Raw genomic sequence first — 13826 nt, 5'->3', positions numbered from 1 at the left:
AGTTTTGTCAATGGATATTGTCATGCAGTTCTTACTTGCGCAATGCTGCTGCTGGTTGCTGCCGCCTGTTTGGACAGCAGAGTTGGAGGGATAGAACACACTCCAGAAGCATCTCGCGCTTTGCCTGGTGTCTGTACTAGCAGGCTTTTAAGACCCTTCTCTGATATCCTACCCCAAAATACTGTGTTTTAAGAACAAGCAATATGAATGTCTTTGATACTAATCACCTAGAGGCAAGAATTTTGGACTGCAATGACTTTTGCCATTTCCCTTTGCATTAGGGTCTTTGTGAGAGAACTTTCAAACGTCTCTACCAATATATGATGAATGCTGGCCTAGCCAAGGTAATATCCATCCCGTTACAAGACATACACCCCAATGGAGGACCCTATAAGACAAAGAAAGGTAACTAGAACTGTATTTTTGCTTTCTTTTTGTATAATTACATTGATACCATTCTATTTATAAGCTTCAAATCTGACATTCAAAGATGCGTAAGTGAAAATCTGTCTATGCAGTTATGTGGAGAAATGTGTTAATAAAGCTAGAACACCGCAGCCCGCTTGCATTAAGCATTTGTTCCAGGTTTTTAAGAAACGGATGCAGGCAAATTTGGTTTATATCAGTGTAAGCTGTTTCAGTGGATTGTGACTCCTAGTAGGACTGCTCAAGCCAATACTGAGAGTAGGGACAAAGAGCAGTCTGCTGACCTTTCAGGTTGACATTGAATGACAAGTCAGTAAACTTGACAAAAATATCTAAAAAGTTATATAAAACAAAAAAAGACCATTACGAAACAAGAAGCTAAAGAAACAGACCATCTTAGTTGTGGCTTTTGCTGAAATTATGACTTTTGCTGAAAGTCACAAGAATGCAAAGTTTCTCTGGAAAGTTTCGTATCAAATTAGGAAAGTAAGCTACATTCTTTAAGCAAGCAAGGTAGCCAGCAACTAATATTCAAAAAAAAAAAAAAAAGCCGTAGTCTACTGAGGGATAGTTTAATGCATAACCACCTTTGAATTCAAAGTTAATAGGTTTGCAAGAACTGCTGATGACTTCCAAGCATGTAGTGGAAAGATAAAGAAGAGCAAAACTGCATGATGAAAGGGAACAAAAGAAAGCAGCTGCTCTCAGAAAAAGATGCAGATAAAACATGCGCAGGGAAGAAAAACTACAAGAAGTAATAATGGAAAGTATGAGGAAGGATAGTATCACCAATGGAATTAATGCAACTGCTTAAGGAAATCTAAACCAAGCCTTCAATCACAGAAAATCTAAGAGGCAGATTTGCCAGAGTAAAAAAGAAAATAGTTCCAAAAGATGAACAGTGTGGCTTCCAAAGATGCAGTGAACTGTTTGAGGGGGGGTAAAAATCTGATATGAACTAAACATTGCAAATGATACAGTCTTTGTGAATAGAAGTGACCATAAAGGAAGAGGTGAAAGAGCCAATAAAAACATGAGAACTTTGAGAAGACAAAAGCAAATGCCAGATACATGGAGTTGAATTAAGGCTCTTGATGAGACAACAGATTCCTTCAAATCTTTAAGTCTGGGGAAAGGAAATCTCTCTGTAGGGAAATTGTATTATGAACAAAAACAAACAATGGCTCAAAGTAGGTACAGCATCTAGCACAGTTCAGAGAGAAATCTCCCACATTGTACTCAATAAATAAGGGAGTGATTGAATGAGTTTGTCATGAAATATACAGGTCCACCTCCTCTCCATAAGAATATCAGAGGGAGTGTTACGCAGGAGAACTCATTTAAGTTCAGAGTTTCAAAAAGGCAGTGGAGATCCTCAAAAATACTCTAGAATGGATCAGTATACAATAAAATATATGGGAAAAATTATAATCTTTTTATGAAACATAAATTTTACATAGTTAATGTATTTCTGATTCAAGCAGGTCTCTCAACATACAGTAGTTTGTATGACAGGGATACCTTTAGTCACGCCGTTTAGCATTGTCATTGACAAAAACCTAGATTCTCTCTTACACTGTCTTTGAGTAGTATTACACCAGGTTATATTTTTTTATACTTCCTCACACTGAATTAATTTTCAGAGATGTTCTAATGTGCTGAAGACATTTGCAAATAAAACCCAAAAGACCGTAGACAGTATCCCTAAAAGATAGAGTTTATAATCAGTAGTAAAAACCTTTCAATTAAAGTATTTACTTAGAAGACAAGAAAATGTAAGTCCATTTATAAACTTGGTGGCAACCCACAAGGCAGCAGATGTTTCATGTTTTGTCACAAATTGGCACAATGGCAGCTGCATTTACTACTTAACAGTTTGCCATGAAAAATGCCACCTGATGAGTCTTTCACTTGAATGATAATTCTGTCTTACAGACATAAAAGCTGAAAATCCACAAAAAATGCCTTAAAAAACACTAGGTATTAAACTAGGGTGAATTAATAATAGCTGATTTTCATCAGAGTTCAAGATAGTTTAATCTCTGGAGTTATACAGGAAAGCAGACATAAATATGTGGGACACACTGAGGATGAAGCGAGATCATCTGCTATGGGAAGAACATTTCTGGGCAGCAGGAGCTAAAATAAAATGAATTGGGTTTTGCTTGGGTTTTTTTTTTTTTTCCCCGAAATACTACTTCAAGTGAAAATTAATGGGCTGTAGAAATACAGAGGATGTGATAACAGTGCCTGCAGCTCTACCAAAATGTCAGCACTTAATTACTATCCTAAGCAGTATCTTAGCGTACTGGCAGGGAAGGGATTAAGACTGAGGAAAAATAATGGAATCATCTGGCCTGGAGCTCAGTCACGTGATTAAGTTACGTGGATTAACTTCAGGTCAGCTAGGCTTCAGTAACTGGTCCTATATACATAAGATAAAATTAATTAACTGAAACCTTAATGATCTCAACTAAAGCTTTCACCTGGCATTTTTCACAGCAGGGCTGTACCGGAGAAGTAGAGATGGCTGCAGATGTTCCCACCCACTGCTGTGGGATGAGTTGGCTACTTCTGCAGAAGCTGCTGAATCACCGCAGCTCGATAAGCTGGCAGTGTACAGTAACCTAGTTCTAGCTCACTACTGCTCTCTTAAATTGTTCAGCAGGAGCCAAATGCCACTGATGATAGTGGGTCATCCTTATATCAGGGAGCAGGATCGCTACGGCTTTCCTGGAGTCATCTGTCCCCACTCTTCCGTGAGATCACAGAAGAGTAAAGTAGGTGGAGAGTTACTACAGCACAGCCAGCGCACAGTTACAAGGTGTGGAATTGAATCATGTGCGACATTCTTGCGGCTGGTGGGCAGCAGTGTGTTCTGTCCTGGCATACAACCACCTTAGATTTTGTGTCTCCATTTTTGTTGCGTAGATAGTACACCAAATACGTTAACAAACCTAGCCTTTCCCTAGGTGCAGAGGGTAGGTTTGGCCTTTGGACAAGAACTGTAGAAGCTCAGCTGCTCATGCTTGGTTGCACGTAAAGCTGCCATAACATAACTGATATTGTGTGTTGTGGAATCAGCAGACAAAGGCTGAGAAGAATCTCTTCTCATAGTGATGTTGGAACTGTGCAGCATAACTGTACATTTTAGTTATGCTATCAGAGCCTACTGCATGGGATAGCACTCTTCTATTTGATCCTTCTCTTCAGGATCCTAGTTGCTTGGTGTCTGCTTTCTTCAACAGGCATGCATACAGATATAGAAGAAGGTGCTAGGACATATGATAAACTGACAGTTCTTTTAGGTCCTGGGATTTTTAAATACTGGGAACTGTTGGCAGCACCTAACAGGGCCCACCAACTGGTGTCCACTTTGCCTTTCCTCAGCAAGTGATCAATCCTGTGTTAAGGAACAGTTTTGCAACCAGGTAGCTTATTGTAGGAGTTCTGTATCTTCAAATGTATGGTTCTCTCTCATTATGTGATTTGCATTTATAGAAAGTAAAAAAAAATGCTTTGAGTTTGTTGGAAAAAAGGAGGGATTTTGTACCCAGTGAGTGATCTCATAAATATGTATTCTGAAGAATAGTACTGTGGATCAGCACTTACTCCTTTCACTGATTTATTTGTACTATTGAAATTTCTCTGGTTTTTTTCTCAGTTTTTTCAATTCTGCGCATAAATCACTGTATTGGTCAGCACTAGTGTTGACACAGACATGCCGTTTTGGAGCACCTCAGAAATTCAGCTAGTCAGTATTTTGACAGATTCTTATATAGGGAAAAACTGTTGCAAACCTTTCCTAGAAATAAGCAGTTGTCTTTGGTCTTTTGTGTTCCTCATTATGCTACTACTATGTCATGCTGCTGAAAGAAATAAAATGGTTTAAACATGCACACACCCCGTACATTTTGTTAAGAATTGTTACTAACATTTGTGTTCACAGGGACGGATGTCATGGTCCGTTGCCTTAAATTACTAAAGGAATTCCGGAAGAAAATGGAAGATTATCATGATGATGATGAAGAAGAGATCATCACAAAAGCTGTTCAGCCTGTGGATATTGTTTGCGAAAGGGATATGCTCACCCAGGCTTATGAGCTAAGTAGGTGATGGAGTAAGACATGCTAAAGATTTTTTGTATTGCATTCTTACTCCTTGTTTGTATAAAAGAAGGGTATATATTGGAGGGGGAGGGGTTAAGTTCTGATTGCTTCTTATCTATCAGAAAGTGTCAGTTTTTCATGGAAAAGATGAGCGTTATGTCCAGATTAAACTGGAATTATAGATGCTGCCACCTGTTAGCTCCTCCCTGGAAGCTTATCAACTACTCGGTGCCACCAAAATAAGACAGCATGGTAGAAACAGGACGTTGTGGTGGGATGAGAAAAGGTGATGAGGAAAACAGTGTTCCTCCTTCTTCTCCTGCCTCTTTTCCTTTCGGATTGGAGAAATGAATACCTGACTGTTGAAAGCTGTCACTGTCAAAGCTCATTCTGCTGGGGCACTGCTTCACATCAAATTGTGTTTTATAGCAGTAGTTGACTGTATATTGTATATGTCTGTGAAAATGTCTTTACTTGTTAGTGGGGAATGTTAAATTTTATCTTCTGGCATATACAGTTATTCAGAGCAAATATGAATGTACATACAAATGTATATGTATATAATTCGGTCAGATTATTTCTCTGAGATATTTCTGTTTTTTCTTTCTGAAACAGTTGAAAGTAGGGGAACCAAAGGCATTTCTCAGGCAGAAATTCGCTTGGCTATGAATGTGGGGAAGCTAGAAGCAAGGATGCTCTGTCGCCTTCTGGAGAGGTACAAAGTTGTCAAGGTAAGGTGAAAATAAAATAATTTAGGTACTTATTCAAACTGGAGATACAATTGTGGTACTGTGGTGGTATGTTATAACATTGTTAACCTCAATCTCAGACAAGTGTTTTATGTTGGTTGGTGACTGGATGCTTAAGTAATAAAGCTTGGGGGGAAAAAAATGCCTTACCTAAGTTATTCCCCATAATCAGTGGTAATCCGAGCGACTTGGGGGCTGGTGCTTTATGGAGATGAGTGTAAATGTGTCTCAACTCAAAATAGTCTTGTCTTATAGTAAAAAATTAAGCAAATTTCTGTTTTGCAAGATCCTCTACTGAAGGATCTTGTCAGAGACCCTCTGTTTGTTTAAAATCATGAATCTACTTTGAAAATACCAGTAAATTCTGGGGGAAAAAAGTTACTTTTGTAGAGAGTATGGTGATTAAACTCCTTATTTCCAGATATTTCATTCAATTTTTTTCACTTCAACAAGACGAACAAATTGAGCTGTCATTTCTCACATGCACCCATCCGCCCCTTTCCACAAAGGCAGGATAATTGCAATATTCCCTCAATAGAGAATTTTTTTTTTTTTACTGACATCTTTGGTAAAAAAAGTTCTGTTGAATTAAAAAACAAACAATGTAAACTATTGGAATATCTAAACATACTTTTTCCTAAGTCAACTGATGAAATCTTCCCTTATTGATAGGCAAAGTGTTTCTGTTTCTAGATACTTAAAGCATGTGTTGCAGTAGACAGGGCAACAGCAGTTCTGCTTAAGTCTGATTCACTTCTGGTAACACTGCAGTTACTTCACAGAAATTTTTTTCAGAAAAAAATTGATTTCCAGTCTGAATATGAATAGTTTATTCTTCCTTAGACTTTCCTACATCCCACACACTGTAGGCATTTCATTCTAGTATGTAGGTAATGCAGATTTATTTATTTTTCAAGCATGGTATTTCTTTTAATTTCTGTGTGTTAAGGTCAGTCAACATTTTTGCTATTTAGAAAAAAAGGAGAATAACAGGGTATCTTTTGATGTGAAGGGAGAAAAGTTAGAAAATTTTCCCACTGTTGATACTGGAGAACAGACCGCAAGAATGGAGGAGTAAGGTGGTAAAATAATATTCCAACTATTTCCTTAGGGTTTTATGGAAGACGAAGGTCGGCAAAGGACAACAAAGTATGTTTCGTACATTTTTGCAGAGGAGAGTGACTTAAACCGTCAGTTTGAGAGAGAGAAGGCTAGGAGTGAGCAGTTAGCTACAGTTACTTTGGCTCTAGTGCCAGAAGATTCCCCGCCTGTGGAAGATGTGTCTCCTGGAGAAGATGACGCTTTGGTCTCGGAGTCTGACAATGAAGAGGAAGGGAAGGATGGCAAGAAGAGAGGAAAAGGTCAGAAGGCCAACTCTGGTTCCCTGTTGAAATTAAGTTTTCAAGATGATACCCATCAGTCAACACCAGCTAAAGGTAGATCATGATTTTGGAATTTGGAAAGAACCTTGCATTTTTCTTATGGATCCTTTTACTAAAGAAAAAAAAAAAATCATGCTATTAGCTTCCATTAAAGTTTTTGATCATACATTTCTTTTTACACTTATTTCATTATTTCAGTGCTTTTTTTGATGTTCTCTTTCCACCAAAAGTGTTACGTTTTGGAGTACTGTAGGTGTGGTAATTAATCTCTGGAGATTCTTAGGGCTGAAGTGTGCTCTGGTGTTTGTATGCACCAAAGAATGTTTCTGACTGTCACCAATCACTGGGAAAGTCTGCTTCTCCTTACCCCAATGTCATTTCTCCCCTTTTCCCCATGCAGATGAAATGGGCTCACACACCTTGCTCCTTGGATATTCGGTTATTTGTTCTGGTGGCTTGAAGAGCTGAAATGATTCTGCAGAGGGTCAGACAGATTCCCAGACTGTTGCAAGGAAGGAGGCAGGACTGTGTGGATAAAAACGAGCATAGTGGGGAGACCGTGGTAGCTAGCAGTCAGGTTGGCTTAAGCTGCCAAGAGAAACAGCATTCTTGGATAAATTTTTTATCTGCCTTGGATGTTCTGTGGTGAACCGACAAGGTATCTGTCAGGGACTCTATTTTTCAGAATATCTTACAGCTCGGGCTGTGCCCATCAGAGAGCACCAGCCTGGTAGAACTTCAGCTTTTAAAGTCCTAGAAGTCTTCAGAAGGGATTTGAATGCACTTTGTATTCTTGAAATATTTTACTTTTTCCTCACTAAGGAAAAAGGCAGGCTGTGCCTCTCATCAAAACGCATCATTTCATTCTATGGGATACGTAAATGTCATCTTAGGGGTGGGAAATAGCACAGGAGCTGACAGACCAGCCAGTTAACATTTTTTTCAATTGTAACATATAAAAGTTCTTCCCCTTTTAGCAGTGTGGTTTTTTGATTTGGAAATGTCTGGTATTGAGCCTTAGAGTCTGGGCAAAATGTGTTTGTTCGTGTACTGATGCAAACCTTCAGGTGGGATGAGTATACATAGAGTAACACTGACTTTTGTCCGAGACCAGATAAGATGTTAACTATCTACTTTCAAGCAGCAATAGGCTTGGGATGACTTGACCCACAGCCTTACTTCCCTGTAACAAAAATGTCTTACCTCCTGAAGCTAACTGCTTCATCATTTTCTGTAGGTATTTGGAATGTCTTAATGTGAAAGCTACCAGCCTTTTGGGGACGTATTTTAAAGAGGATATGGTGGTTTGTTTTTTTTTGTTTTTTTTTTTTTTTATTTTATTTAACTAATTGAATATTCCTACAACTTCTCTGATAAACTCCAAGGGAAGAGAGGAGAAGAGATCTCTATTTCTTATGTAGCTTATCTTTGGAGTAATACTAAATCCTTGTTCTCGTTCTGCTTTGAGTCAGAAAAGTGAGGTTTCTGGCAGAACTTGAGAATCTTTGTGACAGAAACTCTCCTTTCTTCAGACAGCAGTTTCTGGATAAGCTAATCTGGCCCTTCACAGCCTGTTAAGTCTGCCTGTGAAGAGGCTTCTGCATGGAGAGAATAATTTGATGACAGGGAGTTCACTTTTTTTTAAAAAAAAACCTTACTTTTGGAGGCTGAATGCAGTCATTCATGATCAAACCACTGCTTCCAGCAGAGGAGAAGAATATGTGAAAAATGTAGCAGAATGCTTTTAAGTACAGTTACCTGGGTGAATGGGGGAAGGCCTTTTACAGAGAGAGAAGCTGAACATTTACGGGAAACAATGAGAGCAGAACAATGACAAGGCTCTTTGCTCTTAATCCAGGCTCAAAGCCGACAGCTGTGAAGTCTCAGGGGAAGAAATTGCCTTCCCCTGAAATTCTTGAAGAGCCCGATGAGGTCCCAGACAACGTTTCGGGGGAGAGTTCTACTTTGGAAACTCTAAAGCAGGAGTCCAATCTTTCCAACTGTGCTCATTCCACTGATGAAGATGGGGATGTGGCTGTGGTGGAGGAGGTCAGACTTGAAGACCCTAAGGTAAGATCACATCTTAATATTTTATTGTTGGTATGGCTGTCTGAGCGAAGTTGTGTGCTTTTACGAGAAGCAAGACTTCAAACTCTAGGGTTTGGTTTAATTTATGGGATTGCTTTGGTTTTTTTAAATTTAATTTCAAAGCACATTCATCTTTTGGCTTCATTGAGGTTATAAGTGAAAATTATTCCAGGAGATAGGAAGGTAGATATCCAAAATATGATTATGGTTAGTTCCCTGGTGCTCTGGAAATTCCCTGTGTTGACTTAATGCGTTTCATCACTTCATGTCTGTCTGTGCACACAAGTGCTGCATATCGTCTGGTCTGTCGACTCTAAACCGGGAGAAACAAATGGGTTTAGGCATGAAAGTTGTGTGTTCTCACTGCTGCAGGACTGAGCCTGGAACAAGATGCCTTTCTGAGGGACAGGATATGTTGGCTTGGACTCAGCACAAAGTTAATGCAGTTACCACCTTTCTAGGCTAAAACTCTCAAGTCCAAATGGCTCAGAATGTGGGATGGGCAGAGAAGGTGCATAAATCTGCATCTAACTGCATGGAAATCTTAGTTTGTGCCTTGGTTCCCTGCCTGTGAAGGGGAGATGAAAGATAATCTCCCATCTGACTAGTTTGTTACAAATAAATACCTCAAAACTCTGAATTCCTCATCTGCTGTGTGAGGAACCAATGTTAGGTAAAATTTTTATTTTGTCCATACTGTGCACTAGAAGACCTGTGGCCAAAAGAAGGAAAAACGTTCCAAAGCTACAGCAGTGGAGAGATCTCACGAAACATACAGACTGCTGAAACGCCGAAATCTCATTGTGGAAGCTGTTCGAAACCTCCGGCTAATTGAAAGCTTGTTCACGTGAGTCCGTCTGAAACCAGCACGCTGGGGGCCTGATGCATTTCAGTAGCATAAGAACTGCTTTAGCAGCGCTGTGTGCTCACACCATTGGTGGCTTTTCTTGTCCCTGATGGCACTCTATGCTATAATGGTGGCATGGGGAAGGGGTTGTAGTTGTACTGGATCTTAAAAATTAATCAGCTGTTTGGAAGCAGTAATAGTTCCATACAGATAATTACACAAGTGAATGTTTATATGGTATATGTCCCAGTGACATATACCATATAAAGATGAACTGAGCTCACAAGTGGAAATATAAACAGCTTATGTTTAATCACCACTTTAAAAAAGCTGTACGTTTTCCTGACCTTAGGGAAGCTGGATTCATAATTGCACTATAGCCGTGCCCAGAGAGATCTGGCATTGAGAATTTGCTGTCATCAGAACAGTAGCCTTCACGTAAAAAGGATAAGCTTGATTACAAAGAAAATAAAGCTGAAATGTAAAGCTAAGTTAGCAGTTATCTACAGCAAAAGGGAAAAGTGAGCAGTAATTGCCAGAAGTAGGGAAGTACCATTCACCTCCCATCCTCTAACAAACTACTTAAGTCCAGCAATGCTCCAAACTGCCTAAAATGCAAGATATTTTTTTCATCTTTTAGGCTTCAGAAAATGGTCATGGATCAAGAGAAGCAAGAAGGTGTCTCCACTAAATGCTGCAAAAAGTCTATCGTACGACTGGTACAGAAGCTTGCGCGAGAAGGGCTCCTCAGACTCTATCGTACTACAGTCATTCAAGATGGCATTAGTAAAAAGGTGACTGCACAAACCCTGGCAGCAGAAACAGCTTTTCTCACAACCTTCTGATTTGTCAAAATGTTTTGGGCCTTTTTACTGAAATATACGGATGGCTTTACTTTTTGTAGCGGAACCCAGAGTCAAGCTGCCCAGAAGCTACATGTCCCAAACTACTGTGAAAACCACATTGGTGCTTTCAATTATCGTGCTGCAGATAATTGTGGGACCAAGGAATAGTCCAGAGATCAAAGCCTCTGAATCTTCCTTCTGAGAGGTTCTGCCGCTTATCAGTTATGCAATTCATGAGTGTCTCCCTGCACTGTCAGGCTGCAACACAATAGAATTTGCAACACAATTCCATTTAATCCCCTTTTGAAAGCCAGGAGTATATAAGAAATCCTAAGTTAGCTTGAGTTGAAATTTATAGAACGTGATCTTTTTTTTTTTAAAAAAAAACCAAAAGTCTACTGTTATTGAGGTTTATGGAAGTAAAATGTCTGTAGTTGTAAAGCTGAGACTTGTCATTGTAACTCCAGTGTGAAACGTTCGTAAGCAGAGAGAGAATCTGTTGACAATTACCTGCTGCACAGTTACTGTAGAGCATATATGACATCTTCCTAATCTGAATTGTGTGCGTACTTTCAGCAACAATATGTATTAGTTTGGTCTTATGAGGGTATGGCTTTTCATTTATCCCTTTCAGCCTAATATTTGCAAGTTGAAGGGTTTATTCTACAAGTGTTTCAGATTTTAAAAACCCAAAAACCTGATGATTATAGAAATGACATTAACTGTTTATTGGTACAGAAACCACACCATCTGGCCTCTTGCTTAATGCAAACTAGCAACAGGAGTTTTGATCCAAAAGTGTTCATATTCTGTGAATTATCAAATCTTTAAAGGATTCATCCATTGTGGCTACTGTTAATTAACTGTCTGTTAACCTCTGATAATTTATGCAGCTGATTGAGCCAGTATCTCCATAAATACCTTTTGTGTGTTTTCTGCTGCTCCGAACAGGTCGAGTTTGTTGTGCATCCTTCAGTGAGTCCTAATGATCCCCTTGTAAAAAGTGCCATTGAGCAGGTGCGTTTCCGAATCTCCAATTCAAGCACAGCAAACAGGCAAGTTGCAATGATGGTTTGGATGGCTGGTGGGGAACTTGGCTTGTCTAGTACATGCAAAAATATGCACAGGAAATAAACACAAAGTAAGCAAAAGAAAAGAAAAATCTCTTCTTTAGCAGTAGAGCAATGGAAGCACAAAGATGAAGCAAGATGCCGAATATCTCCTGAAGTCAGGAAGGAAGAAGAATTGAACTCTGCTTAATTTTTACCAAAGCGCTGTGTGGTTTTCATACAGGATTAAAGTTCCCCAGACACCAACATCCCAGGACCATGCTGAGGAAGAAAACCTGGGGCAAGACGCAGTTCCTGATTCAGGAGAAACACAAGAAAACTCATGTAAAGCGGATAATAACAGTCGAGCAAGAAAAACTGATGAAAAAATGGGCATAACACAGCTAAAAAACTATCACCCTGTTACAGGTACAGTTAACTTTGGTTTTTCTGTCATCTTTGCCATTTATTATTAATAATTACTTTCAGATGTTGGGCTCTCCTAAGATACAAGTGGGGTTTTTTTCTTCTTTTACAGAAAAAAATAAATTGGTTTTACAGTAACAGAATCTCATGATCCAATGTTTTCTTAGCTGCTTATTTTTTTTACAATTGCAAACTGGAGTGTTTGTATTCACTACTACTTCTTTACTACTTGTAACTTATATTTACTTTCAACTGCCCGTCTTTCCTTCCAGTTTTCTTCAGTTTTGCAGAGGTAGCTATTTCTCCTGTTCTAATCCTCTTTTTATTTCTGTTTGGTACTTAATCTTCCGTCCCAGTTCCAGGACTTGGGCGTTCTCTTGGCTTTCTTCCCAAAATGCCCCGTTTAAGAATGGTCCACATGTTCCTCTGGTACTTAATTTATGGGCACCCTTTAAATGGAACACAGCAAAAAGGAGGAGGTGACGGTGAGAAAAAAGGCAGCAAACAAGGGCTGGATGTGGATGCGGCTGTACTTGAAGCGCAACCAGATGGGACCTTAGAAATTATGACAAGCGTCGTGAATCCTGAAATCTCTGGGCAGGAGACTGAAGTAGAGTTGTCTAATCAAACAGGTGAGAAATGGCACATCCTGAGTTTACTGCAGACTTTGCCATGATTCAACACTGGGAAAAAAGGTAAAAGTCTACTTCAAAAAAGATTGCAAATCAATGGTTTAGCTAATTTTCAGATCACTCTAGATTTTTAGATTTCCAGACTATGAACTGCCAAATGTCTTCTGCCTGAATGCTGACAGTAAAACTCTTAGTGTAACTATTAGGTTTGTTCTGTCTGAATCTAAGCCAGTCTTCTTGTTCCTAGTGTACGTGGATGATGTGTCATGGATGCGCTATGTCCCTCCCCTCCCAGTTCACAGAGAGTTTGGATTTGGATGGGCTCTTGTTAGTGACATTCTTCTCTGCTTGCCTCTCTCACTCTTTGTTCAGATAGTACAAGTCAGCTACAAGGTATAGTGCTTTTTTGGCTTGCGTTTCTGATGATACCAACTGTATGTATAAGTAGTAACAAATATCCTCTTAATCTATTTTAACAAAACTAGCCATCGGAGAGTACACACTTTAGTTCTTGATAGTTTCTTTTACAGAATAGTTAGCTGCTTTTACAGCCACACTGAAAAAAAAAGTATAGTCCTGTAATACTGCAAATTCTTATACTAGTATTTTGCAAAGAGCTTTTTATAATCTCACTGAATCTTCTGCCTTGTTGATTAAGAAGAATAATGTTTAAACGTTTTAGAAAAGCAGTAACATTTGCTTAGAAAATATTTCAGTAGACGGTTCTGGTACCAAAGCTTGATACTTTAAAGGAATAGTTATATTTCACATTTTAATTCTAAAATAATTCTAGGTGGATGGTCTAGAAGATTTTTTAAATGATCCCCTGAAGAAGCACACTCTGATCAGATATCTTCCAAGGTCAGTCCGACAGCAGCTTCTCTACAAAAGGTAAGAGGATGAGTCAAAGTAAATGGCTCTGGGGGGGAAACAACAGTGGTTGACTGTTTTCTCAGTTATTTCCTGTTTGTGTCAAAGAGAACTTTGTTATTTAAGACAAGGATCATCAATCTTCAAAGGAAAGTGTGCCAAATTGTATTTTTCTCTCCCAAATAGAAGGTAATAAGAAACTAATAAACAATATTCATGCATGCTGTCAGGCAGTGTTTGAGAGCTGGGAGGTTCTGTCCTTCATAACTCATCAGCAGGATGTTACTTCTGTACAAAACACACTCCTGGCTTCTGCTAAATTCAGAATTTAATAGAGTCTAAATGTTGCTGCCCTTCATAAATCTTTCAGAAGATGCCACATTTCCAAGTTCCTGCCTCTCAT

At 39.0% G+C, this 13826-nt stretch overlaps 1 protein-coding gene across 2 annotated transcripts in view; it reads left to right on the top strand.

Moving 5' to 3' along the window:
• The window catches only part of GTF3C1 (general transcription factor IIIC subunit 1), a 40354-nt gene that overhangs the window by 3639 nt on the left and 22889 nt on the right, over window positions 1–13826 (top strand). Inside the window, exons 6-17 of one of the 2 annotated variants that reach the window (XM_075767764.1) lie at window positions 282–405; window positions 4376–4534; window positions 5151–5266; window positions 6396–6720; window positions 8525–8736; window positions 9462–9601; window positions 10242–10395; window positions 11398–11501; window positions 11740–11924; window positions 12278–12553; window positions 12801–12946; window positions 13347–13444. In XM_075767764.1, coding sequence (XP_075623879.1) covers window positions 282–405; window positions 4376–4534; window positions 5151–5266; window positions 6396–6720; window positions 8525–8736; window positions 9462–9601; window positions 10242–10395; window positions 11398–11501; window positions 11740–11924; window positions 12278–12553; window positions 12801–12946; window positions 13347–13444 — 2039 coding nt within the window. The remainder of the gene's footprint in view (window positions 1–281; window positions 406–4375; window positions 4535–5150; window positions 5267–6395; window positions 6721–8524; window positions 8737–9461; window positions 9602–10241; window positions 10396–11397; window positions 11502–11739; window positions 11925–12277; window positions 12554–12800; window positions 12947–13346; window positions 13445–13826) is intronic. The other variant, XM_075767765.1, reaches the window with a different exon arrangement.

This window comes from Balearica regulorum, chromosome 15 (assembly GCF_011004875.1).
Source record: "Balearica regulorum gibbericeps isolate bBalReg1 chromosome 15, bBalReg1.pri, whole genome shotgun sequence".
NCBI classification, from domain to species: Eukaryota; Metazoa; Chordata; class Aves; order Gruiformes; family Gruidae; genus Balearica; species Balearica regulorum.
This window is presented reverse-complemented; position numbering and strand designations above follow the sequence as displayed.